This window comes from Pungitius pungitius, chromosome 13 (assembly GCF_949316345.1).
Source record: "Pungitius pungitius chromosome 13, fPunPun2.1, whole genome shotgun sequence".
In the NCBI taxonomy this organism is placed as follows: domain Eukaryota; kingdom Metazoa; phylum Chordata; class Actinopteri; order Perciformes; family Gasterosteidae; genus Pungitius; species Pungitius pungitius.
The window spans coordinates 5,430,459-5,447,468 of NC_084912.1; the positions used below are offsets into that span (position 1 = coordinate 5,430,459).

The 17,010-nt window shown below is 43.5% G+C and overlaps 1 protein-coding gene across 3 annotated transcripts in view; it reads right to left on the reverse strand.

Moving 5' to 3' along the window:
• Window positions 1–3: 3 nt before the first annotated feature.
• rgs7a (regulator of G protein signaling 7a) overlaps window positions 4–17,010 on the reverse strand; it is a 40,947-nt gene continuing 23,940 nt past the window's right edge. For 2 of the 3 annotated variants that reach the window (XM_037464814.2, XM_037464815.2), the window contains exons 4-18: window positions 14,874–14,924; window positions 8,650–8,756; window positions 7,433–7,484; window positions 6,603–6,667; window positions 6,201–6,277; window positions 5,919–6,000; window positions 4,896–4,970; window positions 4,628–4,726; window positions 4,273–4,334; window positions 3,872–3,982; window positions 3,648–3,773; window positions 2,083–2,269; window positions 1,781–1,870; window positions 838–875; window positions 4–603 (exon numbers count right to left, since the gene is read on the reverse strand). In XM_037464814.2, the coding sequence (XP_037320711.1) occupies window positions 855–875; window positions 1,781–1,870; window positions 2,083–2,269; window positions 3,648–3,773; window positions 3,872–3,982; window positions 4,273–4,334; window positions 4,628–4,726; window positions 4,896–4,970; window positions 5,919–6,000; window positions 6,201–6,277; window positions 6,603–6,667; window positions 7,433–7,484; window positions 8,650–8,756; window positions 14,874–14,924 (1,205 nt within the window). In that variant the 3' untranslated portion in view covers window positions 4–603; window positions 838–854. The remainder of the gene's footprint in view (window positions 604–837; window positions 876–1,780; window positions 1,871–2,082; window positions 2,270–3,647; window positions 3,774–3,871; window positions 3,983–4,272; window positions 4,335–4,627; window positions 4,727–4,895; window positions 4,971–5,918; window positions 6,001–6,200; window positions 6,278–6,602; window positions 6,668–7,432; window positions 7,485–8,649; window positions 8,757–14,873; window positions 14,925–17,010) is intronic. The other variant, XM_037464816.2, reaches the window with a different exon arrangement.

Genomic DNA, 17,010 nt, shown 5'->3' on the forward strand with positions numbered 1-17,010 from the left:
TATATATGTATATATATACATATATATATATATTGTTTATTAATTCTGCACAACACATCCCATAGTGTGACAAATAATCTGTGACCCCAGATCATGTAAAGCGGAGACATTGGTTAGATTAATCAGTTTAAGCTGTCATTTTGTTTGTTTTTTCCTTTTTTTCTCTCTCTGACATCATTTGTTTCAGATGGAAGTGAGAGAGGGTCCTTCGCTCCAGCAGTTACAATAGAAAGAACTGGAACACTGAATTTGAATTCTTCAATGGCATTTGTCTTCCCGCAAGTCTGTCAGCCTCAAGTCCTCGCAGTTTTCCGGCAGTGCCTCCTTTCTAAGAATACTGGAAATATATCGGGTACCGTAAGAGAAGCGAGGAAGGAAAATCCTCTCCATGGACATGCAACATCCGGTGGACAACAGACGGACAGGCGGTCCGGCTCGTCGCCCGACTGAGCCTGGAGCAGATGGACAGACGATGATGACGGAGAGATGAGATGATCCCCCCCCCCCCCTCCTCTCAATGTCCCAGAGAGAGAGAGAGATGGCGTTGATTTTTAGCATGATGGCACATGACGGCTCCGTCTCTTGGATGCTCGGGGGTTTCCACTGGGATTGGAGAAGAGTAAAAAAAAAAAAGTACAGAACAGAGAGACGTTGAAAAAGGGAACGAGGGCGATATGTAAATGAGAGTGAGAGAGAACAAACACGTCTTCTCTGGTTGAATAACAGTACGAGCAGCCATGCATTCTGTGTGTAAAACCGACAATAATTTGCAGCATCACTGACAATAAAAACCTGACAGTGTACAGTGTGATTTTACTTGTGTGTATTGGACGTTACCTGGAAGCGAAAGCCTTTCAGAACAAGTTCTTACTTTTCTGTGGGGACAAAAACAAGCGCAGGTTGAGTGAAGTTCATTTACTGAGCAGCGCATCCAGGGTTCCATGTAAAAATAATAGCATGCTTACATTGTCATTATCAAGCTATTAGAACAGTCATCTTGTGCCACGTTACCGCGTTTGCATGACAAACACCAGCCGTTAGGGCGAGCAGTGAAAGTGTGTGAGGCGGGTTTTGGAACATAAACTGTGTATACTGGTGCGCAATTCAGAACTATCCATCACGTTTTGACAGCCTCCGTGGCTCTGGTGTTCATAGCGGTTCCTCTATTAAACCCAACCTCCGGCATGCCGAGCTGCAGCAGGCTCTGTTAGTATGTTGCACTCACTCTGTCTGCTGGAGCAGGTGCCATTTTGTTTGACTTGTTTGACCCGGTTTGCACCTTTTCGCAACTCCAGACATACTTTGCAGTACAGTGGAGTAAGAGACATTTCCTTGATCCTGCATTAAGCGATGTTGTTGGTACACAAACGTAATTTGCACGTCATTTTAAGGACTTTAGCTCAATAGAGCGCAGTTTGTGTTTTGCAGCAGCGGAGACCAAACCTCCTCCGTAAAGGAACGGAAACCCAAAACCGGTGGGTTGCTGATGATAGTACAAATCCACTATGGTGTTGTGCCTTTTAGTAGTCAAAAAGATCCGTGTTACTGAGTGGAATTACATTAAACCTTTAGCAGAACATGTCCCTAAAGATGAGTGCCACAGCAGCTATATTTACATGTGTGAATGGATCCTGGGAACGGCCTGAAAATGTGAATTCACAGACATCGAAAAGGCAGGCAGTGCTGGGAGGAGACAGGTTTCAGCATCACTGAAGACGTCTTATAGGCTTTTTTCACAGTAAGATTTTCATCCAATGTTTTGAGTCATGTTTTTTGTCACCTTCTTCTTGGCCTGTAGTAACTCCTGGTAGGCACTGGAGCGGATGAATCGGCTGTAGGAATCACTCTTCATCAACTTGTAGATGTGTTCCTGTTGTAGACAGACAGAGTAATGCGAAAGCAATTTACCGAAGGTCCAGGGGCACGTTTGGCTGAATTGAAATTGGCTGCGATGCAACGCTACCGTTCTCTCAGTTGTAAAATGCAGTTTCAAATTAACGTCCCGCTCAAAAGGAAAAACGGTTCCCTACAGAACCGAAATGAGCCGTGAAATTCGATTTAAGCAGTTTGCATCATTTCAACCTGTGCGTCCTCGAAGGCGTAGCGTCCCGGGTCTTTGACGTTCTGGGTGGTTTTGCCGTAGCTCTTGGAGTCCACGTTGATGGCGCTCGGCGCTCCGGGCGCCAGAAACTCCTGCCAGATCTCCTGAACCCGGGTTGGGACTTCTCTGATGGGACGCTTCTTTAGCTCTTGGACCGCCAGCCAGAACCTATACGGAGCCAAGGTCAACGATGAAGCGGCAGTGTTGTAAGCCGTGTACAACCGGTTTTGATTCAAACATGTTGTGTTGTATTTAGATAATTCCTTGGAAGAGCCCTGATTCATTTCTTATCCAATCGGTTTGATCTCGTCAACACGGACGAGAAATAAATGCACAGTGAGAAGTGAAAGTCATCTGAAAAACTGGCTCAAGTTCAATTCATAAAATGTAGGGTTCACAATGTGTCCATTGGTAGCAGTGTGTTTTCGGGTTAGTGATACATCTGTTCAATTATAAGAGAGTTAAATCACAGACATTAGATTACGATTCCATTTAAAGTGAGCACGTTATGAGCTCTGGGCAGGAAACAATGCAGACGTGAACCATCGGAGGGAGCAGTGGAGCCGTGCAGCACAGCGGTCGCTCCTGTCATATTAAGCCGTTTACATCTGCGTCTTTGATTCAATGCGGTGTTCCTGTGACGGTGAATGAAGCAAATTAACACAACATCCCGTCCCACCTGTTTTAGCGTGGAAACACGCTACCGTGCTGCACTCTCATTCCGAATGCTGCACCAACCTGGCTGTACCTGACCATCTCACTGTAGCTCACCTCTCACAGAGATTGGAAGAAGCGAGACCCCCCGGTAAAAAAAACGACACACAGTTGTTACCTTCCTACGATTATCTGTGCAAACGGTCAAAATAAATAAAATGTGAGTGTGTGTTATTGATCATGTCGGTCACGATCAGAGAGCCACAGAAAATCAGTGTTCAGTTGTTATTGTAACCGTAGAAGCATGAGCGCCATGTTACACACAGCGAAACGTGAACATTCAAGTTGTGTGTCAGTGTGTGTTGAAGCCTCCACAGCTTGTGCATTAATGATGAAGCCAAGGTCCGGAATTCCAATTACGAAAAAAACATGACTGGATCCTGCTATCTTACCCGCTATTTGACAGGCAGCGCTTTGTAAGTGTATTAACTACATTAGATTACCTGAGCTTATCTACTTTGCGATACTACTACTTTATTCATGTTATTTCAGAGACAAATGCACTTCTCACTTCATTTATTTCACAGCTGAAGTTACTGGTTGCTTTGCAAGTATACTGTACATGCAAATAGGAGGAATTATTATAGACTACAGTCTAATAAAAAACCTGATGACGTAATGTATTGATTTACACACTGGAGTAAAACAGTGAAGAGGGGCACTATGTGTTATTGAATCAGCAGAGAAAAACATGCTTTGTCATTTGAGTGTGAGCCAAACTCTAATTAATACATATTTCTAGTCAAAAGCCTTGATTGAAGCTTCAAGGTCAGGACAAGCCTCCAAGGGATCTACGACAAGATCACGTGACTATTTCGGGTTGCCTGAGTACCTGAGGTTCTCCGAGCTGAACTCAGACTCCAGGAACTTGAGGAACTGCTCTCTTCCCACCGGATCTTTGAGAACCTCGTCGATGCCAAAAGCCCACCGCTTCACCCTCTGCTGGCCCGGCTCCTTGCTGACGAAGGACACACCACAAACACATGAACGCGACAAAAAACACGCCTCCGTGCGTCAGGTCACTCAACGCGTGATCCAACGTAGACGTGCACCCACCTGGCCTCAAGCTCCCAGAGTGTGGCGTCGTCTGAGATCCAGGGGTTTGATGGATCCGAAGGCGTGAGGAAGGGGTCGTATTCGATGTACTGCTCTGTGTAGGCCAGCAAACTTTTTGTGTTTTTTAAGGGGGAAAAAAAAACAAATGCATATTAATTAATGACAGCAATCGGGATCCCCAGTGGGCTTATGTCTATCTACATTATCGTACTGTACCTTCTTGTGAGGGATTGTCTTATTTGAATCTTTAATGAATGGAAGGAAGTAGTGAAATCGAGGCCTCGTTCGGGCCTCCCCGAGGTCACCGGAGCGCTCAGTTCAACGGCATGTTCGGTTGTTTAAAAGCTCAATAAACAGATCGATGGCTAAACTGAACAAAGACACAAAAGGACATCGCTCACCTCTCTGCCACTTTGGACATTTTCAGTCGATGCCTGTCTAATTGCAATTGCCAATAGGTGATCTGAAACCACAACAGGAAACAATCAGCATGCATCCGTCTCCATGAAGTCATATTCACAAGAGCTAAGTATATGATATCCAGATATTTTCATTATTTTACTTTTCATGTTGCAGTTGGAACTTTGTACTCTTGGAAACGTAGTTGTGCACGTGTCACATTCTTATTAAAATGTGTAATGTAACTAAAGTTACAGAACAAAACAAAACATGCAATTTGAGTGCTAGCATTGACTCTGTGGACAAATGTTTAAAGATCCCATTTTGCAAGGAGAGGATGCCTCCGCCAGGTCTGACCTGTTCTTGCAGTTCTTCTTCACTAGGCTCCTTGGCCTCGGGGGCGGGGGTGTGGGTCGGGCTGTGGGTCCGAATATCATTCTGCAGCCCGTACACGGACTGAGATGACAAAAAAAAAAACACATACACATGAAACAGAACGAGAGCCAGTGATAGAACACCACAAGGAACAGTATGTCTGTTAATGTGATTCAGCGTTATCAACCTGAGCAGAAAGGTGTATCATTAGAGAGGGAGGGAAAGGGGGCGGGGGGGGGGGGTGCGGTACCTTTCTGGTTTTGTGGGGGTTTTTCATTCTGGATGACTTCTTTATGTCGACTTCCGTCGTGTTCACACATCCAGGCTGTGAAAGCAGTGCAGAGAAAATCATTTTAAAAAAGTCATAAAATTCTGTTAATCCAACTTAAATTCAATCATTACAAATTCAGCTGTGTATTCTTCGCCCTCCGGCACGAGAACGCAAAAAGGCGAAGGTTCAATTTGGCCAGCGTGAACGATGGGTTTAAGGCGAACGAAATCCGATATGCTGAGCGGGGGCCGTTAAGGAATTCTCAGAAGTCTCCGGAACAATGTGTCGGATTGCTGGTTAATTAAACATGAAATGGGCCAATTCTAGCAAAACAAGCAAACCAGCGGGAAATAGCGTGCAATCTCTGGCTGACTGAACAAGTGATCTAATCTAGGTCTCTTCCCGAAGAACGGAACGAAGTCGCTTGACACCGTCACTGTGAAATCGGAATTAATATTGATTATGTCGCTCCAAGGATGCATAAATTCAACTTTAATTTCCCAATTAAGCATGGAGGAGCGGCTCTCGGAGAAGTGGAGCAGCGGAGACCCTGTAGCCTCGGGGGGGAAATAAATGTTAATGCCAAGCAAGTGTGTATGAACAAGGTAAAGAGCAGCAGTGAAGCTGATGTGTTGTGACAGTTATTGATGTGGCATTTCATGTGTGTGGCAGAGGAATAGATGACGGAGGGTTCGCAGTTTGTTCCCCTCTTTTCTCTATTCATCTGCACCTGATGTCTAAATAACAGTGTTTTCGTCGTTTTTTCACACAGTTTGATGCAGGTGAGACGTGTTGAATAGATTCAAGCAACCCAGAGGGCGTAAATCATGTTTCTTAATCTGCAGTGTGTCCTTTTTAGTGTAGAGTGTGTCTGGGGGAGATTGATTGGTGTGAAGTCATTCTCCTCTTTGGCTGAACATTTCCAATGATATTGATAATAACAGCAATTATATTGCTAACAGCAAAGGTGACAATGGCGCCGACGTCGGCGTTTTCACTCACCACTGGTCGGTGCACGTCCCAAAAGGCTCTTTCCTGACTGTCGAGAATTTTCCTCTCAATTTTGTCTCTTTTCTTATCCACTCTGAGGAGCAAAAGGGTGAGTTCAGAACTGTACTTCCAACACACACATGATGCATTTTCTCGTGCTTAATGTGCAGCTCATCTTCCAAGTTGTGTGCTGGTGTCCCATCGACGTTGTAGTAAACCACTAAATTCCATCATGTCGGTATGAGGGTGTACGAGGACTCACTCGGTGCATGTGCGCTTCTTATAGAAACCTACTTCGCTTGTGCTTCTGCTTGCATAAAAATGAACTCCCATTTCCTGGCGAAAGCTCTCTGTAGCCTTGCTAGGCTCTCCTGCAAGTGAAACAAACAACAGTTGAGGGGTTAAAAAAAAACGAGCTTTTGGAGGGATGTGGGCTGATTATGTTTACTGAGCATGATGTGTACAGTGCACAGCTGGATACCAGTTTTAAATGATCCCTGCTCACATACAAAAGAGAATAAACCCTGCGGATAACAAACCCTTTGGTGCGTTTAATAGCCCCGGTGAAAGGAAAGTTACAAATGATGATTGTGAGCGTCAGTATGAACAAAAAGCAAGAGATAAACCCTGGGAGCTGAAAGCAGAACAGATATGTGGAGAAGGGAACCCTGGCTTTAAAGAACCTCTCTCACTTACCGCTTCATAGTCTGCCAGCTCCAGACGGGCTTTGTTTTGCATTGTTCTTTTGCAGAGGTAAACAGCTGGGAGATGGAGACAGAGAGGCAGAGCGATGTGTGAGATCTGCAGAGACCCGGGAGCTCAGCTTGATTCTTAACGAGCTTAAGTGGCCCAGCGTTTGCTCGTTTAATCCTCTCCACTGTACATTCAAACTGGCCTGCGGACCACAAAGCTCGTTGGCGGCGCGTGTTGCCTGTCCCAGTGAGTGTCGTTCATTTCTGCACCTGTGCGTGTGTGTGCGTGTGTGTGTGTGTGTCCATCATCATGCCTTCGTCTCTTTTTAACTGACCGTTATGTGAAAAGTTATAATTGAATGCTCTTAAGACACTCTTAACTTGCCATAACACTCACAGGATTATTCCCGTGGGAGGGGGGGGGGGGGGGGAGCATTAGCCTCCGCAAACAAATAAATGAAAGACCTGCAAAGCAGCTCAAAACACTTTTGGCATTACGGAATGTTTATCTCCACTCATCTGTAACAAAAAAGAAGGGGCTTGTCTCGGTGCCCGCATTAAAAACCTTGAGCCAAATGGGCACAACAGGTGCATGCGTTCTAACACGTCCCTGGTTTCTGCACATGTTTCATTACTGTTACTGATTCTAACTGTGGGCAGGCACACAAACACAGAAATGTGACTGAATATCTCTTCCTACTGCAGTTGCATCGTTTGTGTTGGAGCTTTTGGCAGTAATGGCATCACTGGTGTGTGCAGCGTTCGACTCTCTTCAGGACCAAGAACCCGGGATTAGACTGAAAAAGGGCAGCTCTCTCTCTCTCTCTCTCTCACCATAGTCTGTGTTTTCTGGCTCCCAGCAGTTCGATGGCCAAAAGTATGGCGTCTGAAGGGGAAAAAAGAGGTCATTAACACGACCACACTACACAGAAAACCTTCACCTCTCCGGGAAGCACGCGCGTGTCGTTTGGAGTCAAAGTGTGCGCACCGCCACGCGAGTCACGTCTCTGCAGCTGTCACGGTGAAATATTTTGCCTAACAATGGGGTCGAACGCTACGTCTAAAGCACATAAGCTCCTTTCAGCGAGCGCGGGCAGCAGACAGGCGCGGGTCGCGACCCTGCGTGTGGACGTATGGACCCGACCGGCCTCGGATGGAACCAGATTACGCGCTGAGAGGGGGGGGGGGGGAAAGCCTGCTGCCGTGGGCTTTTATTTACATTGGCTGTGAGCCGCTCACTCTCTGCTGGATCACTAAAACCGTCAATTCCACAATTAGCAGCCAGAGTGATGGTCTTTACGCATGAAGCTGTAAGAACCGCGAGGCACGCGGACTCCTGATCACCGCTTTGACCCGAGCAAATTACACGGAGGCGCTTTAAAAGATTCATCGCGACTTGAGATTCGTCGTGAAGTTTTTGTACTTTACAACAAGGAAGGACCTTTTAGAATGTCAGGACGTATTTCTGTTTGATGATGTAATCGGTAGCGTGCATGAGCGCATCCCTGCGTCCGTCTCCCTGTCCACAGCTCACCTCCGTACCCGTCGGCATCGCGTCTTTTTGTGCTCACGAATGAGCGTGCGCTCGAGGAATGAAACATTGGACTGAAGTGGTGAACAGTGAAATGGTGTAGACAGCTGCATAGATTGAAACGAGAGAGTGTAGGTCGCATTAGAAGTGCGAGTGGAGGAAAAAAAAACCACCCTATGATCACTTGGGGTCTCGATGGAGAGCAATTAAGGTTTGTGCTCATTCAATTAAACAAAACGTGCTGCAGAGAGCGTCATTTGTATAGTTTTCTAGGAGAAATACAAAAATAATGTATTTGTCCTAGAAATCTCCTGCCAACTGGTTAGTAAATCACATCACTTTAGATTAATCCATGTAGCAAGATAACAATGGTGTAGGAGGAAAAAAAAAAATGATTCTGTGTGAAGCCTTTCCTCTTATTCTGTCATTTTTAAACATTGCCCTTTTTATAAAGCTTTAGAGCTCTAATAGGACCCATCTACACACATAAGAATCAGAATATTACTAATGGTATTCTTACCTGAAACCTATAGAAAGTGCCATCATCTTTGAGAGTGAGGACATGATCTGAGATGGGGAAGAAGTAACCATGTGCAGCCATCAGAGTTCCAAGGTGAAGAGACTCCACTGAGAAGGAACAGAAATAAAGTCAATTTACAACTCAAAGTACTCTGGTGCTTTGTGTGCTTTTTCCAGGTAATATTGTACTTCAGCAGATACAACGTTACCTTAATTTACTGTACATGGAAACACATCTATCAATCCAAGTATGGTTTGGGATTTAAAAGAAAAGTTTAATTCAACAACACTGTCAACCGTCGTGCAGATGTTCTCTGTATCCTGTTATCATGTGCTCTAAAGGGTCAGGGTGACATGGCGATACTTTTTTTATGTATCTATCTCTAAATGCTCGGTTTGTTCGGTCCTTTAAAAGATCATCAAAAGAAGATTTTCTCAATGTTCCTCATCACAGCATCTCAAAGGCGACATGCTGTTTTTCATCCCCGGGTCGAATTTAACTGTTGACAGACTGATGAGAATAAACACCGCTTAATTGGGACAAGGCGGATAAAATAGCCAAAGGATATGAGGAATTAAAGACGATAAAGGATAAGGTCGGTCAAAGGGGAATGGAAACCCTTTCTTCCTGTCTCTCGCTGCTTTGACAGGAGAGGCAGGTCTCCGATCCAACCAAACAGCCCAGCAGGGGGGTCCTGCTGATTAGCCCACCATCAGCTGGAGGGGGCGGAACTCATCAGTCAGATCACCTGGTGTTGTGCTTGGTTGGAGTGGAAACCCGGTTCCCTCCGGCGCACCACAGCGCATGATTGACTCTCCCTGATTTAAAACCATCAGATAATGAAAACATGTAATCATCATCGACTGTGTGTCTCATCTGCCACCAGTTACCCCCCGCTGGTCTCAACCTGTAACCCCTTCATGGTGTCAACATGTATTCATGTATTCATATTCAGTTAAATGTGTGTGTGTGTGTGTGTGTGTGTGTGTGTGTGTGTGTGTGTTGTGTTCTTTGACAAAAGCACAGTTGGTTGTTCCATACTCGCAGGGCTCCTTCTTTATTTCTGCTGTGATGATTGAAAGTTTGGTGTCGAAAACTGCATGCAGTCGTCCGGGGGAACCGAGATCTTAACACACTAATAAGCCAACAGGTGTAATGGCTGAAATGCTTGACAGGGTCTAAAGAGGCCGAGTTATGAGCGCTTTAATGGGAGCTCACTGTTGGCATGAATAAAATATCCACATCTCTGCACTTTGTCTCTCTAGAACAGACACACATCGATAAATCCACACGCACCGGGTGTTTGCTTGTGTGAGATGAACATATTGGCTTTTCCTTTAGCACAGTGGTGACTGTGACAGCTTTGAGGGGTCAGGATGCTGATGTGAATGTGTGTGTGTGTGTGTGTGTGTGTCAATTAATAAATGATGAATCATAAGTTATTTAAACCTGTTTACTTACACACACACACACACACACCTTCCTCATTTTCCACTGCAGTATTTCTTACAACAATAGTATTACACATGTATTTGATCTGCTGTATATTATATGTTGGTGTGATTATTATGTCTGTGTTTTGTGTTAAAAAAAGTCTGCTTTTGTAGGTCATCTGCCGTCTTTTCACAGAACACATGGGTTATTATAAGAGACAGATATTTCCAAGCAACGCCCAATTATCAATACATCCTTTTAATTATTAAAAATGTTTTTGATAGTTTGTCAGATGAAATTCAGACAGCCTACATATGTGGGACAGGGAGGGGGGAGTTTGCCTTCCCCTACACAACAACTAGTGAGATTATCTGCTATTATAGGGGTAAGAATGGAAAGGAATAAAGTATTTAAATGTGCAGCCGAAGCAGAGTAGGTCTGCAGCAGCAGGAGGGCGGAGCTCTGCATACAGGGAGGTGACCTCTGGCCGACCCCACCACAGACCGATCAAGGACCAACTGCTAGAAAAGTTGAACAGGGGGAGAGAACTGTGGCGGACTTTGCAATGCTCGAGACTTTCGAGGTCGCCGCTACCCGAGTACGTCGACACATCGCTGACCTCTGCCGGATGACGACAACCACTTTCCTGCCGCAAAGACGTTGCCAAGCAACTTAGTGGCGGCGTGAGGCGACCGAGTCTCTCCTTCGCTGTGGCTAATGCTTTTTGGTGTTGTTTATATCGTTGACATGTCCTGGGTCTCTTCTTTGGGGATGTATTTTTTTTCTACTTTTGATTTGGAAGAGTCAGTCGTGGGGGGGTGATTGTCGGATGAAGCTCTCTTATGTGGTCGCTACTTATCCGCTGTGATGCTGCACTGAGGAAGCCAGTGGTACATTTTTAATGAATTATACTTTCTATGCAACACGACGCATAGTGCAACGTTTGGTTTGGATCCTGTGCCGTATGTGCTTATTGATTAGATCTAAGTAGTATAGTGCCTTGCAAAAATGTAACGCATTTCCTTTTACCCAAGTTATTATTTACACACTATTTTAAGCAATAGTACATTTACTTGAGTTAAATCATTGTGTTCCCCTTCCACCTCTGATACAAACTATGATGAATAAAAGATCAAACCAACGTTGTTTTGTTTTGTCGCTCACGTGTCCTACAAAGACCAATCGGCAGCAAGGGAGCTTCTAGGCTTCCATTTGACATTCTACAAGCTCTACAGCTGACTAAACCTTGGACTGGAATTAGTCAAGTTGTCAAGACGGGTCGGGGAAAACACTGTTGGATTTCAGCCAGCCGTTTGGAGCCCTGCCAAGTGGAGTGTGGGAGGATTCTCCTCCAGTTGAGGGTCATCTGAATACAAAAGAAGGGATTCTGTTTTTTAGTAGTAATGTTTACAATGTTGTTGTTTACGCTACACAGGCGTGTGCTGTTGCTACAGGACATTACACGTCATGTGGTGAGAGCAGCATGGCGAATCGTTGAGGTGTAAGCAGTTCCACCGAAGAAGGATTTCATCTCTCTTTTTTCATATCCTTGTATTTGCACTTTTACGTCCGGGTTTTGAATACTTGTTCCGACGCTAGTTTTTAATAAGCTGATGAGGACGAGGATTCATGAATGTACAACTGAATGATTAAGGAGACCAATGCTGACACTATTTTATAAATCCATTTGTTTCTTCTTCTTTTTTTTAAGGAAAGTTCTCATCTTTTGTACGCCAGGGTGGTAGTGGACAGGAGGATGGTCCGACTGCTAAACAATTCAAGATCGACTCTCGAGTGGGATGAGGAGGAGGCTTAAAGAAGTCAGGAGCAGTGCAGGAACATTACACAGAACAGTGTGTACCCTGCAGTGATGATCATTTTACCCTTTCCTTGTGTTCCACTCAGCGGATTAAGCGCGCTTCCATAAGCAATTCACCCTCTTAATAATGCAAAGATACACGATGTTGTGGTGGATTTGACAATTTTATTCATCTGGTGTTGTTTAGTTGTTTGAAGTGTTTTTGATTGCTGCAATTTGACAACCATTATTCGCCCCACAGGGATCTAAATATTCATGTGCCTAACTACTTTTGCTCATGTATGTATGTATGTGTTGAAAGCATAGCGATGAACTGTTTTTCACTGCAGCTCTGACATTTAAAAAGTATTAACGTCCCAGTGAAACTGAATTCAGAGCCTCGGCAGCTTCTGTACTTAAATTTTTAAACTATATATAAAGAGAGAACCTGAATATTTCAAATGCAACTCTTAGCATTTGCTTGGATATCTAAAAAGTGACCCTTGCTTAGAGTTAAGGGCAATACGAAAGCTACCAGGGGGGAACCCAACGGTTCTGAGGCTGTTAGTGAAGCTAATTTGGAAGTGCGTTAAACCTGCATTCTTCCTAGTGGCCAGCAGGAGGCGATTCTAAAAAGGGTCCAAAGAGGTCGAACTTAATTTAATTCTATTAGACAATTACCCTACGACTCGCTTGATTATTACCTCAGTAAACAATTGTCTTTTGCAAGTTTGTCATCTTTTGTTCCAGTCATTGTTCGTCGTGTTTAGTTCTTCCCGTTGTTTAGCGTTCTGGATGTTTTTCGAATTTTGTTTTTCAACTCTGACCCTTTTTAATTTTGTCAATTCAGCATTGAGCTCTTGGTGCTTTCTCCTCATCAGTTCATCTGCATTTTGGGTCCAAACCTGCAATTCCTGAGATTATACAATATAGACTCTATTTAACCAATCTGCAGCTCTCAGGTGAGAAGAGCTGCAGCCTGCTGGGATTGATCAAAATGATTATATAGCTAATTCATACTGTAATTAACTGAATCACCCATAGTCCATTAAATTTTGAACCTATGCGGCTGTTTCTGATCAAATATCCCTCCCCTTCTTTGCTGGCTTAAGGTACTGCACTGTTACTGGAGGCATGCCACAGTATATAATGCTGTTGTCTAATGGGATGTCATTATTTGGGTGATGTAAACAGGAGTAACTTGTTTTTTAATTTAATCCATGATTCATCGGAGAATCTCGTATCACCAGAAAGAAGAAGCTATATACCTATTTTTACAAGAGCAGACCTGAAATATTGTACACAACATTGTATGTAGATCTTTCATACGGCGGCTCCTCATTCACATTTAGCTTCTCAAAGTTTTCCGGTCTCTTTGAAAAGATGTCTGAACTCCACAATAATACGCCCATCATGTGCCACCCTTGATGTGGTAAGCACTTAGTTCCAGTACTTCCCAAGCCAGGTAAAACAACTCCATTTTGAATTACAATGAAGCGCAATGATTTGTAACGAAACAGCTGAATTGTAACAAAAGTATCGTGAAAAGAGTATGTATGTAATGTATTTGCATCGGCTCATAGGATAGAACCGGAGATTCCAAAGGAAGGGTTTCAGTATATTATCTGCAGCTTAAAAAAAAACTCCCAATCCACGGTCAACTATGATATAAATACTAATCTGCCTTTACATATTAAATTGCATTTCATTTCAATAAAAGGAAAACTAGTGTAAAAGGACAAAGAACATCTGCTTACACCTGTCTTCAAACCCTTCACAAAGTGGAACGTTCTGACCATTATGATCTTGAATATCATCATTGTTTACTTTAGGAGGGGGATGCAAAATGTAACACAATACATTCATTTGAGGGGAATGACTCAGTGAATAGTGCAACAAAAATAAGCATTTTGTCCAGTTGCAGCCAATTAAGAAGAAGTGATTTGACAGGGATTGTTTTTTTTGTTTTTTTTTATGGTTTACCCCATTTTGTTTTTGTTTTGTCATCTGAGAGCCCTACAGATACATTATTAACCACGGTGCCTCCTCAGGCATGAGGAAGAGCATAAATTTAAATGACTGAAACCGAGAACTTTGCAAAAACAATGCAGAATGGTTTGGTCATGATCAAACCTCCTTGCATCCCAAAATATCACACGCGTACACATAAATTAAGAGCATGCCTTTCTGACCTTTCGGATACAAACGCACAATTGACATATGTAGGAAAAAGACAGGCAGAACGTCGAAATGAAACAACACACAGAGGGGTGGATGCGAGCGGATGAGTCAGCAGAGTATCACAACTAGGAGCCGGCTGAACTATAAATACTGAGGCAAGAGCAGACAAACAGTGATACGCAAAACCCACACACAAACACTCCTGTATACGGATAAACACGAACCGGCAGTGCAGTATGAGCGTGTTTCCCCGCGTTGTGAATTGAATGCAAGCAGCCGGTTTTGCATTTTTCACAAAGACGCACACTTTTGAGTCATTCTACGTGGCTCGATTCAATGACTTTGGCGTTGCTTTATAGCAAAATGAGAATCATGAACAAGAAAGATGCAAAACTGTGAACTTCAGATCTTCAGCATCAATTGATCGAATAAGTGTATCGTAAATATTAACAGATTCTCACACCATTCTTGATCAGGGTTCAAAGGTCAACCCACTCCTCCTTGTGAGCAGTGACGGAGATCTGTTTTTTAGCCAATATTTGTTTAGATTTTTGAAAACTGGCATCAAATGGGTGCCGATTTAGCTGTTTGTCTAAGACCGAAGTGTAATTATGGATGGAATTTGAAACCTGCTAATTCTCAGTCAAGTTAGGCTATAATCTTTTCATCTATGATTATGGCATTTTAACTCAAAATGGGTTTCAGAGATTATGAGATCATTGGAGATACTAATTAACATAAAATCTATACATATTTAAATACAATCTGTGAGCATCATGCTGTTTGACATGTGCAGCTCAGCCCCTCGTACCTTGATCTTCAATGTCCAGATTCTTGATCATCCACTGTACAATTTCAGAACCTATAAAAGCAAGAAAGTTCATCAATAGGAATCCCTGAAGTACACATTCTGGAAATGAAAGGCAAAAACAATCACCCCCCCACCCTCCCCACCCCCATCATCACAGTGCACTCCTCTCGCCTTGCACTATGTGGGCGGGTAATAGGCCATTCATTACCAAATTTTCTTATCTGACACCCTCTCCACGCTAGCGCTCTTGCTGCATTGACCCCACACACTGGATAAAAAAGACACTTATGAGTTCAGTTTGGGCTCTAATCATTGTCACTGTGTCGAAACCGGAACCAAACAACACAAAGGTCATTTGTGACCTGAAATGAAATAGAGATTCCTGCCAAAAGGCAAAAAGCCTTGATGCAATAATAACAAATGTATGTGGTTCTTTTATGCATTTAAACCTTACGACAGGTCGGTGCCAGGTTACGTCACCAAGGACATTTCCAACTGTCGCCTACAAAAGGTGAGATGTTAGCCGGGTGGAGTAGGCTCTGAGGAGCAGAGCAGATGAAATGTCAACATGCAAAAATCTGCTGTAAAAGCACTAAAATGATTACCATTACCTGCTACTAAATCATTATTTTTAGATGATTTTAATTTAAAGCATTAAGATTACATTCCTTTCATGTGTGAAAATACAATATTTCGTATGATGGATGTCTTTCTGCAGTTCATCTAAGTCTTTTTCACATTTCAGGAAGACATAACAGCCTCCTCCGCCCCCGGGGCCTTTTCACACCTCGTGACAACATGTAACTTCGGCACTCTGGCTAAATATATATTTCCCAAGCTATTATTACTGTACGTCATGCTGACATGTGAAGGTATGTCGAGGAGACAAGAGCCACAGAAGGAAGGGAAAAAAAGGTGCGAGAATGGAGACATGAGGGAATTCATGCCTGTCGATGTCTCTCCATCCATCAATCTTGTCTGTCTTGCTGTGCTTCCTTGTCCTCCCTCATAACCAGATGACATATTTTATGGATTAACATCATTAACACAGCTCCGTTTTCACACTATGGATGTTGACCCAATTCCTGAGATGGAGCTCATAGGGGGATGTGTAAGGTAATCTTCTAAAAAAAGCCCGTTTGTCTGAATTCATTAATATTGTGCCCACAGATTTGGCTGTGCGTCTGGTTCCGTGTGTCCCGGTGTGGGTGTAAGCCATGTGTGTGCATCAGAATGTACAAACAGAAAAATGACACACGGGATGCTAATTGGATGTTTGCTGCAGCAAAACAGAACACAGGCAAAGAGCATCACGCGCAGCTCAACGTCCAAAGGGTTTTAGACATTACGACGTGTGACTAAGTGTAACTATAAAACTGTATTTAGGTCTAAGCTGAAAAAGAATAAGCCGTTCGTTAGCTGTACTTTGCACAATATCTCATGAAAAAGGGAGTGGAGGAATGGATCTAATTGGATGCTTTTGCCAGATGTAAAATAATGAATCGGTTTAGCCTGAAAGAGAGATAAACAATGTGGAGAACACTTGAAAGAGGGAAACAAACAGCAGGAAAATTGCTGTGCGTGAGCTGCTCTTTACGCGCCACACAGCTGACGTCAAAGTTAGCCCATTCAAATTCAGCTGTGTCTATATGTTGGTACTCCCTGACAACCATTCAGCCTCATCGTAGCCTCCCGTGTCTAACAGGGCTTTGTCACTCGTTGGGAGGAGCCAGGCGTGGGTCTTAGTTAGCAGTGTTCTAGTGGAGCACGGTTCTGGCATTTGTTGATGCTGCGTCGCCGTTATGCAAAAAGGAGGGTTTTTTTATGCACAGACGAATTTCTTGCATTATTGGATTATTTATAAATCCTTAATATTTAATAAGATTTTGATGCCGTTGCATTGTAAAGCTCTAACTTTATAAGCCGCTGTAAGCTTTTAATTTGATTGCGTAATGCCGTTGGTTTCATACTGTGTTTATTTTTCTGTATATAGGGCATGACAGTGATGATGACCTAACTCCTCTTAGCTTCTGAATGTAGTGTTTAACTTGAATAACCTCTTATAGCTTAACCACTCCAGCCTGGACTCTTTCACATTGTAGGCTGCACAGCTCAAACATCCCATAAGATCCTGTTG